Source organism: Brassica oleracea, chromosome C2, assembly GCF_000695525.1.
Source record: "Brassica oleracea var. oleracea cultivar TO1000 chromosome C2, BOL, whole genome shotgun sequence".
NCBI classification, from domain to species: Eukaryota; Viridiplantae; Streptophyta; class Magnoliopsida; order Brassicales; family Brassicaceae; genus Brassica; species Brassica oleracea.
The window spans coordinates 29,468,935-29,481,267 of NC_027749.1; the positions used below are offsets into that span (position 1 = coordinate 29,468,935).

The 12,333-nt window shown below is 31.9% G+C and overlaps 2 protein-coding genes and 2 pseudogenes across 2 annotated transcripts in view; 1 reads left to right on the forward strand and 3 right to left on the reverse strand.

The window, feature by feature from the left end:
- Positions 1-1,863: 1,863 nt before the first annotated feature.
- LOC106326659 lies at positions 1,864-2,569 on the reverse strand. Its single transcript, XM_013764574.1, has 2 exons — positions 2,122-2,569; positions 1,864-1,934 (listed from the first exon to the last, which is right to left on the reverse strand). Exons 1-2 carry the CDS (start codon positions 2,422-2,424, stop codon positions 1,905-1,907), a joined length of 333 nt encoding a protein of 110 aa, XP_013620028.1. The 5' UTR covers positions 2,425-2,569; the 3' UTR covers positions 1,864-1,904.
- A 598-nt stretch (positions 2,570-3,167) lies between these two features.
- On the forward strand, positions 3,168-6,998 carry LOC106323956 (annotated as a pseudogene).
- A 404-nt stretch (positions 6,999-7,402) lies between these two features.
- LOC106323957 lies at positions 7,403-8,478 on the reverse strand (annotated as a pseudogene).
- A 1,779-nt stretch (positions 8,479-10,257) lies between these two features.
- The window catches only part of LOC106322378 (uncharacterized isomerase BH0283-like), a 17,331-nt gene continuing 15,255 nt past the window's right edge, over positions 10,258-12,333 (reverse strand). Inside the window, exons 2-7 of the mRNA XM_013760419.1 lie at positions 11,797-11,941; positions 11,523-11,714; positions 11,148-11,432; positions 10,913-11,074; positions 10,671-10,754; positions 10,258-10,587 (exon numbers count right to left, since the gene is read on the reverse strand). Of these exons, the coding sequence (XP_013615873.1) occupies positions 10,480-10,587; positions 10,671-10,754; positions 10,913-11,074; positions 11,148-11,432; positions 11,523-11,714; positions 11,797-11,937 (972 nt within the window). The 5' untranslated portion in view covers positions 11,938-11,941 and the 3' untranslated portion in view covers positions 10,258-10,479. The remainder of the gene's footprint in view (positions 10,588-10,670; positions 10,755-10,912; positions 11,075-11,147; positions 11,433-11,522; positions 11,715-11,796; positions 11,942-12,333) is intronic.

Sequence of the window (12,333 nt, forward strand, 5' to 3'; positions counted from 1 at the left end):
GACGATTCCCTCTTTGCATAGCCCACAAAATTAGATGTTTGCCGATCATTGGTGATAATAATTGGAGGATTCCCTTTTTGATTCAACAACGAATAACTGAACTCGGCATTAATGGCATTATGGTCCACCCCATAATCCTCACACACCGTTATCTTGAGCTGCTTCAACGTAGTAGTAGTTGCTAATGTTACCATTCGACCACGCCTTTCTTTGTCTACCACGAAACTCCAGTCATCACCGCGACTACACATCCATTCACCCGATTTGACATAGATTAGAACCATGTTGTATTGATAGAGAAAAGAGAGATGATTATGTGGATGAAGAAGAGAGAAACACAAAGAACGACGACAAAAGATCGTGGGAGAAGGAGAAAAACGTGGGAGAAAATATTCTTGGAGATATTTAGGGAAGATTTAGTTTACATTTAGGAAACATCTTTAACCGATTATGGAAGTTTCCATATTTTTCGGATTTCCTGTAGAATGTATAACCTATGTAAGTCAGAATACGGTAGAGTAGATGTGAAACATATTCTTCCCTAGGCGCCACATAAGGTAAAAGACAGACCATATCATGGCTCCAAATATAGATAGGGTATATCAACGCATTGTGGCTATATGTCGTTATCAAGCTAAAGGTATAAGAAAGACATCTTTCTTGATTATAACGTAACGTAACCTAGCTTTGGTTAGAATATATATGAAAAGATAGGTTACGTTGTATACCAAAGATATATCTATGTATAAACATTAGTAGCCGATTTCTAGACTAAGTAGATCACTAGAATGAGTATTGTAACTGTAGCTAGAAGATGAAATAAAATATGATTCATTTAAAAAAAAAAATTTAAACATATATATTGTCATACTTATGTTTCCAATAGTTTTGATATTTTTTAACATTTTTAAAATTCAGTTTACTATTTTTTCCATAAAAAAAAGGGTAAAATATGTCCAAAATTGCTCAAAATATCAGAAATCCTATCGTGACAAATAAAAGTTCAAAGTGTTCCATTTCTCCAATTTTCCCAATTATTAACGTCTACGACAAAATAAAATATGAATAACTAAGAATGAGACAAAGTTAATGTAGATGAAAGAACATTCTTAGGTTTTAAGGAACATTCTCTGGAATAGTTTATAAGATAGAGCTTGCCGTTTTGCTTTCTTTTATAGAAAACCCTGACATGAACTTTTTGTCTCTCTCTCTCTCCTTTTCATGCAACCGTTTGTGTCAGAATTTCTAAGCCTTCGATTCGTCAATTCTTTTCTAGCCAGCCTCACGCAAATGGAGAGGGGAATATATCCTAGGTTAATCATTACCAACTCTCCCAATTATCTTTAAAACCTATTTAGTTTCTTTTTTTTTTATCAAACCTACTTTCATCCAAACTTAAAAGAGTTTAACTACAACAAGGCTACAAGGAGCCAAAGAAACTAAAGCACATACCAATATACTGGACAATCAAATGGTAAAGCTTAAACAACAAATACTCAAACAAAGAGTTGATAAAGGTGATATCACACGTTCAACCACCGTTGTCTCCGAGAAAGGCAAGTCAAACAAGAAGACTTTTTCAAATTGACATTCTTGATCGAAACAATAAAGGGGAGAGATAAAAGCCTCCATGGTCAATGAGGTCAGACAGTTAACACCATCAAAACGAGAGACAATAGACATCTTCGCTTCTGCTACAAACAGAACCATCTTCAACACAATGCTCCCTATAACAATTTCACTTATAACAAGGGATAGATGTGGGAGGAAGAAACACTCCTTAAAGGAGAAGGGAGGGCAAAGAGAGCCCAACCAAACCAGCTTTGCTGAAAGGATACATAACTTCAGAACTTCCACTCCAAATTGCCACACGAGGAGAGAATGCCATGTCATTTCAAAAGCCATTAGAGCAAAGGTGGAAATAAACCTGCATACTGCAGTAAAGGGACAACATCTGCATACTGCAGTAAAGGTACCAACAAAGGCCACAATAGCATAACCAAAGGCAACTGAAACAGTCGGAACTAGAACGGAAAATCCAAGATCCAATAAGCCCAGCTCTACCAACATATCGATAATCCAACCACACTCGGAAACATAGGGTTTAGAATCTGAGCTTACTTGGTATAAGGGAGTAAGTACAAAGATTATTCCATCAGGGAAGAACAAGTCTTTATCTGAGGCTAACCCACCATCTGAAATCGTCAAACATAACTTTGGATCTGAGAATTTATGGGGAAAGCCAACGGTGGCCCAGAGATCGTACAACTGAAGAAAGCCCATGAGTGATAGAATATCAGGCGGAGGGTCAGGAGGAACCGGAAGATCCGGAGGATTTGACCAGAGAGCAAACTTAAAACTCGAATCTGACGGATCTGAGGGAGGGCGTGGAAAGGAAGCTAGATCTGCTGTGAGCGACGCCATGGACGGAGAGGAGGAAAGTGAAGACGAAGAAGCTTCTCGTTGATACGCGTGAGGCGAAACCAACAGCGGCGAAAGGGTGGTGAAACCCTAATCACCTTTGCTATCGTCCTTTCCTAGAGAGCGTTTTTTTTTTTATTGCCTTTAAACCTTTTTAGTTTCTAACCTATAATCAGCCTACTGTAAATCGTTTATCTTAAGCGACAGAAGGACTGTTTCATCATTTCGTTTTTCTTACTTGCAGTATAAGGTCCACATCTTTTGGGTCATTGGTGGTTTGCTAATTTGTAAGTTCTCTTAGGATTTTGGCCGAATTTACTCTAATATTTATTTCCATTGTAAATTATGTAATTCTAAGAAATAACATTTCTGTTCATTTTAAAATTATAAAACAATGCCCGTGCGGGAGATAATCTAGTAAACATAAATATTGGAAGAATTAGAAACACGTAGAGTCTTATAAGATTCTCATAAGGTCTGCCTTTTTCTAAATTTATCTCTTAATTTTCTCATTTTCTCTCCTACTTGGATTCAAAATTTGAGTATCTTTTGTTACTCCACTTTAAGCTGTTTTGATTTAGGGTCCCATTGGAAGAAGGACTGTTGACACTTTAGAAGATTTAACAGTCCTTAAAGTTAATTTTTCTCCAATCAGGCTTTTACTAAAAGTTTCTGGCTTAAGTCTTCATACCCCGTAACTATTTTTACTTCCATCTTTTCGTTTGTTTTCTAACAGCCAGGGAATCATGGCTTTTAAAGGACTGTCAGAAAATAGAACTTAATTCTTTTTTCTTTCTTGTTCATCACACTCCCAGAAAAATTAAAGAGCATCGCTACATCAATTTATGTTTCATCGCAAGAAATAAATTCATTAGTACACAATTACTCTTCTTTAGTTTAAGATCCATTTTTCAATAAAAAAAATATTTGGTGGTGTTAGAGAGGGAAGTAAATTAATTTATTTAGTTTACTAATAACCCAAAACAACAACCAAATTGTTAATGAGATATAACCCAAAAACAATTCTTGATAAATTGATTTAAATAAAAATATTGATAATCACATGAATAAAATAATTGCAATTATGTTATTAATAAGTTTTCATATATAAAAATTTAGCATGGTTTTTTTAATAGTCAGAACTTCTAAAGTTTTCAATCACTTAAACAAATAACTTATTATATATAGAACCATCGGAATTTCATTGGTTCATAAAAATAAACCAAAAATAAGTTTTAAAGAGACGGTCACGGTTTATAAAGCCAAAATCTCTGCAACTAAAAAAAAAGAAAAAAGAAATAAAAGCCAAAATCCTTAAGGAAGTCATTAATAATATTTTGTTTTAGTTAATAAATTGTAATCTTATTTAAATGAATCATAATATATTCTAGAGCTTGATCTGCCCACCCGCGTAGATGTTTGTTTTTACTCTTTTTTGTATAAATCTCATAGACTATATTTGCGAAGTGATTTTGCTATATGTCCTAGCTATGTACAATCATTTTTACAAAAAAAATGATGACATGACTAACAAGATTGATGACATGGCTTATAGTTAATATGACATGGACAATCACATTTATTACTGACATATATTTTTTGTACACTTTATAGAATATGCCAATAACTAATACATTACATTTAATGTTGATTTTTATTTTTGTTAAACTTCTTAAAATATGGTAATAATTCATAAATTATCACTAAAATAAATATATTAAAATATGCATTATACATTATTCATTTCGAAATACATTATTTAATTGTATTTTTATAATTATACAATTTTTATTACTAATATTTTCAAAATTTTCTACATCTTTTTAAAAAATTAATAAATTGTTAACCGTAATTTCATTAGTTTCTTTTAGATATCTATAAATTTTATAAATATTGTTTAGTTATAATTTTTAATAACTATACAATTTTTATATGATTTTTAGTAATTTTATACATGTTGATTTAATACATTTAACCAAAATAAATAGATAAAAAATTTATCTAAGATTCGAATTTTAAATATATTACATATATATTATTAAATGTAATTTAAAATAAACAAAATTATTTTTTTCTTAATTTTATGCTTAAATAATCAACTTTATATTAAATATTAGTCAAAAATAATAAAATATATGATATTAATAAATTTCATTTTAAATATAATTTAACTTTTAAAAAATTTATCACTGCACATGGTGCAGGAAAACACCTAGTAAATAATTATATGTATAGGTGATAGTATATATTTTTAAATTCGTCCGTTTAAGTAATTGTTTAATTTAACATTTCTATACATAATAGTTTTAGAGTTTATATTATGATATCATCCATATTTTTAGAATGTGAACCGTATATCCGGACAACCATATTTTTATTTTTTGGAACCGTGCAACAGCACGTGTATTTTTCACTTTTTATAACTAAATTAGTGTTTTCATAATTTTTATAATATATATTTATAATTTACATGTATTATATAATGGTTCAAAAATAGAATTTTAAATCATAAAATTTTATTTATTACAATAAATAATTATATTTTGTTTTTATACCATCAATTATATCATCTATATTTCTTATCATATTTATTTTATCGTATTTATAAATAATTAGGTTTTATTTATATTAAAATATACTACCAGTAATTAATATATTAACAGATTGATTTGTATTTTATTTATATGCTGTAAAATTGATTATTTTGTGGTTTTTATTTTTATTTATTCAATAATTAGAAATATAACTACAGACGTTTAAAACAATATTATGCTATAAATTTTATAAATGAATAAACTAATTCTCAATATTATTGAAACTATGAAATATGATATCACAGAAGTTACATATACTTTCTGATTTTATTCACATATTTTCATATCTGTTTATTAGATTAGTTATAAAAAAAATTATAATCGAAGTCAAATTTAAAATATATTTATTTATATTTCCGTTTATGAAAGAATGTAAAAAAAAGAAGATATTAAGGTGTAAGCTTAATTAAATTATATAGTATCATTTATTGGTAAGCTAAACTATAGAAAGTAGTTTGGACTAAAAAGAATGAATTCGATTTTTAAACAATTGATCATTTTTAATCATAATTTAAAAGGTATCTATACGACTTGTTTGGTATATTAATGGTCAAATTATTCTAGGAAATTATTTACTTCTTGGAAAAGACAAGCATCAATTAAAGATATGTTTTTAAAAAAAATTAAAGATATGTTTATTTAATTCTCAGTGGTATTAGATTGTAAATATTATGCAAGTTTAAGGGTTAATCTTAATTTGTATTTTTTTTATTAATAAATAAAATTTATAATAGTCACAATTTCTAAAGCTTTTGATGCTGCTAATCAAATTTTTAAATTTTTCTAAAGTAAGAGTTTCAATCTTTAAAGCCAAAATCTCTACACCCCCGATTCTAAAATCAAAACCTAAAGCAAAAGTCATTACCAATCAGACCCCTGGTATCGGGATTTTTGTCGCAGGTTTCTGATGAGATTGAACAGCGAAACAGTTTCAATCGAGCTAAAGAACGGAACCATAGCTGATGGAACCATCACAGGTACACTGCTTCTCTTATTCCCCACCTCTATTCGGTGTTTAGGGTTTTACTTTTAAATCTAAGACTCCTCATGTACCTTGGAATCTGTCTTAGCTTTCACTATTGATTTTTATAACCAATGTAAGCTCGAGTATTCATAAATTCTTCAGTTGTAGTTTGAGTTAGTGTTGATTTTATTTTATTTTTTAAATAAAAAATTCATGCTCTAATCAGCTGCATAACGTTGGAAAACCTGTGGTTTATTAGAATATATTTACTTCTTCTTTGAAGTCTGATCCACCCATAAGAAGCAATATAACAGAAGAAACATGATCAATTGTGTAAACCAAAGATATATCATTGTAATGAGATTAGCACTTGATTTCTGAATTTTTATAGAACGGTTACCATATGGCTACTGGTGTCTGCATCTCTTACCTTGTTGAACGGGTTATCTTGTATAATAGACAAGTAAGTGGTCTCTGCTGTTATTGTTTTTAATTTTTTGCATTCCCCTTTGCTGCCATCATCTTGTTTATGATGCAATCACTAAGCACTATAACCGGTTATTATGTACATGCAAATGACATAATGCAGGTGTAGATGTTAGCATGAACACTCACTTAAAAGCCGTTAAACTCACTTTGAAAGGGAAGAATCCAGTCACTTAAGTGTCAGGGGAAACAACATTCGCTATTATATTCTTCCAGACTCCTTGAATCTCGAGACTTTGCTGGTCGAAGACACATCAAGAATCAAACCCAAAAAAACCAACTGCAGGTTACATAATTAAGCATTTCACTCTCTACTTCACATTCATTCTTAACCAAGCCTCTTGGTTTATCGCCTGCCTATTCTCACTTTTTTTTTTTTGATTTTGTCATTGGTATCAGGAAAGATTCCTCCAGGCGGTCGGGGGCGTGGAAGAGGCCGTGATGGATATTTGAAGGTGATCCCAAGTTTGGTCCTTTTCTATAAGAGCAGAATTGTAAAATACCTTATCTTGTAGTGGGATTTGGTGTTATGAAGACAAATTCATGAAGTTGAGATTTGATACGTTGTTGCCAAACTTGTTGAACAATCAACAAAAATTCCCTAAGATAGTCATTTTTAAGTTTTTGTCACAAAAATAGCGCTCAATAAAGAAAATGACCAAAATAAGTTTTATTAAAGGGTATCTTTACCCTAAGGTTAACTAATCTAGACTTATGATTTAGTGTTAAGTGGTGGGTTTTGGGGATAATATTTCAAATTTTAAAAAATAAAAACTAAATATTAAAATTTTCAAAACAAAAAGGGTTATTTTGGTCATTTTCTTGCTTGAAGTCTATTTTTGTGACAAAAAATTTAAAATGGCTATTCGAGAGAATTCCCCGACCATCAGTGTCGTTTATCATTATTAAATACTCCTGCAGGACCCTCTGCTTCTCCTTATCGTAATGAACCTTCAGTAAGAAAATCACATTTGTTTATCTTGAGGCTCCAGTAATGTGCTAATGAACAATGTGCACTTCCACATGCAGAGTCCTGAATAGAAAAGGCTTAGAGATGTAAGTAAGAAGGTGAGAGTTGATCAAAGCTGCTGCCATGTAAATGCATGTTAGTTTCGTAACCTCCCCTATTTTAGGAGCAAAGAGTCTACTGCAGAAATCATTAAGGAGATCCTTCAGGAGCAGCAGCGGTAACAATCATCACTTTTACAGGGCATTTTCATGATATCATCAGTTTTTGGTTGTAACTCAATGAGAGGGAACATAATGTAAGGAATTTATTTATTTGTGTGAAATGCGTAATAACCATGATTCTATCTGTTGTAGTTGGTTTAGAGACAAGTGTGTATCTGTTGCAGTTCCTCTAACATCAACAATGGTAGCTCCGTTCAAGGCTTTAGAGAACGTGGAGAAATCATTTGAGCTGTACTCGCAAGTTGTAATCACAGGGAATTTCAGTTCGATGAAGAAAGATCCTTAATTTGGCTTCACAATCATCAGTTAGAATCCCTGAGTGAGTTGAAAACTCAACCGTCTCAGAAGAACCAACCAGTCCGTTTGAGAAGACAGTGTGAGCAGATGCTAATGTTGAGCTTGAGTCACAAGGTCATGATCATGAAGATCCTAACAACTAGACAGCATTGGAGCGAGCTTTTGTTTATTTAAGACCAGGATATCTAATTCATAAAACATTTTAGTGTTAACACATTCAAATGTGGTTAGAAAGTTAAGTTGGATTCAATCTTAGATATATGGTTTTGGATGGTTATCTTGTAAGAGGCAAAAACTCTGTAAAACCTCTACAGTTGGAGTGAACCACCGGAGCAAGAAGTGTGGTGGATGAGAGCCAGTGATGGGAATAACAAAACAAGTCAAGGGAATGTTAAACTCAGTGGCAAGAGACTGAAGCCAAGAGTCGTCTCTCTCATTTTTTCCATCCAGAATGCACACTACTGCTGGGTTTCCCTCGAAGGCTGAGTCAGTGAATGCATCAACCTGTATATCAACAACACTCATCGATCATAATACTTAGGCAAGGAAGAAGGAAATGAAGTCACAACAGTATACATGCCTCTTCTTCTGTTTGAAATCTGCATTTTTCAACTTGGATTTATATTCAGCAAACACACAACTCTAGAAATAACGTGTTCCACGCTGTGTCTGATTAAGAAAGATGAGTTTTAGCCATACATCCTCAAGACAAAGACGTAACATTGCTACAAGATTTGTCTCAAAACTCAAGAAAATGGAAACTTATTAGGACTGTTTTAAGGTTGAGTAGCATTCTAGATAGGTTCATACGGTCTGTTGCTGAATGAGACTCCAGTAACGTGCTTAGAGAGATCTAAATGAATAAACAACATGCAACAAAAGGTGCAATAAGGTTTATGGCTTATGTTTAAACGAGTTTTAAAATCTAACTAAAATTTGATCCGCGCAGTTTATTTTGAAAAATATGTTGATATATGTTTTTCATGTAATTATTAGGGTTTGGCAAAATGAATCTGAGGAACAGAACCGATACCGATCCAAAAATATAGTACCAAACCCGAACATAAATTGATTAAATATTCGAATTATTCAAAGTTTTGTTATTTAGAGAACCAAATCTGATCTGAACCGAAGTATTCGGGTACCCGAATTTATCTAAAAATAGATTTATATACTTATATATATTAATTATTTTTAGATTTAACGTATATAAAACATCAAGAATGATAATTTTAAATTGGTTTAAATACTTGAAAATATATATAGATAGTCAAAAGTAAATATCTAAAATAGTTAAAGTATACTCAAATCACCAAAAATACTTAAAATAATTATTGATTCCGTATCCAAAATTTTAAATCAAGCCAATTGATATGTTAAGCTTAGGTATTCTGACATATGTTATTTAAATTTATAGGTAATATATTATTTTATTTATATATTTTGAAAATTTTAAAATATATAATGATTTAAGACTTTAGAAATAATTTAAATGGGTTATCCAAACCCGAACCAAACCCGCAAAGATCCGAATCGAACTCAAACCAAAATTTAGAAACATCCTAATAGAGCTGAAATCTTTGACACCGAAAGCCCGAAACGCAAACCGATCAGAACCAAACCCGTATGGGTACCCGAAAGCCCATCCCTAGTCATTATTATATATCGTATATTGTCATCATATAATTAATCGTATTTTATACGTACCATCATATAAGTAATCATATAATTAATTAATAATATTTTATACGTACCATCATATAAATAATTACATACATTATATTTTTTAAACTTAATATGAAATATAAAAACCATAATTTGAGTTGCTATTTCAAATTGGGCTTTGTATTGTATTTTTCTTATATATATTGACAACATTTTTTAATAATGGTTATTGAAAAATAGTTTAGTAAAAATCCATTTTTGAATATATGTATATTTTTGAATCAATTTTTGATATAAATCAACTTTGAATTATTATTTTGATTTCAAATATGTATATAAAGTTTAAATTTTGTTTTATGGTTAGTTTAGAAAAAAAAAAGTTTTAGACAATTAACTTAACCCATTTTCGAATATTTTAAAACTGGCCCTGATAGATAGTTTTTTTATAATATGATGGGCTTTCAATTTTTTTTTAATAACATAAGCCCATTACTTTTTTTTTTAATACTATTATCCTTGTTTCCAAACAAAATTATTTTTTTTTAAAGACTGCGATCCATGTTTCCAAACACTCAATTTTTTTTTAATAATCCTATTTAAATCTCCAAACACTCTAATTACTCTAATTTTGTACTTGAGTTTTAATAATATAGAAGTTTTAATAATATAGATTGTAATGACAATTGTAATACATATGTTTTACTTACCAAAACAAAAAAAAGGGTCCCAAACAAATAATTGTAATGACAACACTAGCCCCACAAATATGGTCAGAAAACATAAACATTTCATATCAGTGGTTTTCTGTCTTTATTAATTAATTGAAGGGCTTGTTTTGTAGCAATACATTGAGATCTCAGATTAGACCAAGACATGGCCTTCCATTACAGTAACTGCTTTGCCTCTCAGGAGAACCCTCTGCTTCTCCTTGTCCAAATAAATCTCAAGTGTTCCACTCCTATGCGAAGTCTAACCAGATTTCCCATAAGAGAATCGTTCTCTGTGCTCTAAGACACTACTTGAAAAAGAAAAAAAAAAGAGAGAGAGAGTACTTGGTGGGCTAAGAAGTCACACTTGTTCATCTTGAGGCTCCAGTAATGTGCCAATGCACAATGTGCACTTCCACAAACAGGGTCCTGAAACAAAGGGGTGAAACCAATGGATGATAATGATACGAAGAAGAAACACATGAATATATGAATTTGACATAAGATAGCAAAATAACATTAAGAGACATATAATAATAAGCATAAGAAATGTTTAGTTCACTCCAACGATGCAGCTACTATTTTACCTCATCAACTCCAAGTTTAGGAGCAAAGTAACGACTGTGAAAATCATAAGCCGATCCTGGAGAACCAGCAGCTGTCACAATGATGCCATCGCAAGGGCAGTTCAAGATATCATCCATTATTGGTTGCAACTCAGTGACAGATTCCAAAGATGGAAGCACAACCTTGGCAAACAAGAGAGTCAGTCAAATTATGTGAACAAACAAACAAGACACATAACAGGAAACTATATATTACGAGGATGTTGTTGGTCGCAGTAGCTTTAATATCAAGAATGGTAGCTCCGTTCAAGGCCTTGGTGATCATGGAGGAGGATGCATCACTGAGATTGATATCACAAGTTGGAACCACAGGGAAATTCAACTCGATCAAAAAGGATCCTCCTTTGGCTTCACCATCATCAACTCGCTTGGCTGTAAGAACCCCTGACCTTGTGACAAACTCGACATTGTCTGAATAAACCAAACCATTGGAGAAGAGACAGTGAGCAGATGCCAAAGTTGCATGACCACATAGATCCACCTAACAAGTTAAAAACAATTTTAAATGGAAATGGATCAAAATTGTTTTCTCTTCAAAAAAAAATGGAAAAGAAAAGAAAAGAAAAGTAACCTCGGCTAGAGGGGTAAACCAACGGAGACCGAAGCGAGCTTCGAAACCAGTGATGGGAGTAAGGAAAGAAGATTGGGAGATGCTGAATTCGGCGGCGAGAGACTGAAGCCACGCGTCGTCTCTGATCTCGTTGTTGAGGAAGCAAACCGCTGCTGGGTTCCCTTTGAAAGCGGAATCCGTGAAAGCATCCACCTTTCAAACACCAAACTCATCCTCCATCAATAATGATCTGACAATAAATAGATACAAAAGAGAAAGTAAGATGATGATTTACCACCAAGTACTTGACGCCTTTCTTCTTCTTCGCCATGATTTGAACAGAAAGCGGAAGAAGAAGAAGAAGAAATCTCTTTGTTAGCTGTTTTCTTGGTTCAAGCTTAAAAGATAACACGACATCCCAATAAGGAAAGAACATATTTGTGACATCCCGATTTACGTAATAAAATGTTACGATAAGTAAATAGCTCTGATACCAAAATGTGGCACCTGCTACTTTCGAAATATAATAAATTGATAAAAGTGGAAATAATATAATAATACAACTCAAATAATAATAATCTTCATATCATAATATAAAAGTCAATACGATACCAAAAGGTCTAAAAGCCCAACATCGATAACATCCGAAATATAAAATACGACATAAACCGAAAGTCTGAAATAGGAATAACATAAACGATAAAAGTCCAAAGGCCTAAAGGCCCGATAAAGATAAAAGCGGTAAAAACGATAGAAGCCCAAAAGCCCAATAGCACCGGTCCGATAATCACTCCTGCTCGTCGGTCTCACCTGAAAGGGGGAAGAAGGAGGG

What these genes read in the sequence shown, in the direction of transcription:
- LOC106326659 (XM_013764574.1), bottom strand. Translation starts at nt 2,424, where the DNA reads ATGGCGTCGCTCACAGCAGATCTAGCTTCCTTTCCACGCCCTCCCTCA. An exon ending in TACTTACTCCCTTATACCAA is followed by an intron (nt 1,935 to 2,121) that starts GTAAGCTCAGAT and finishes CCTTTACTGCAG; the next exon opens with TATGCAGGTTTATTTCCACC.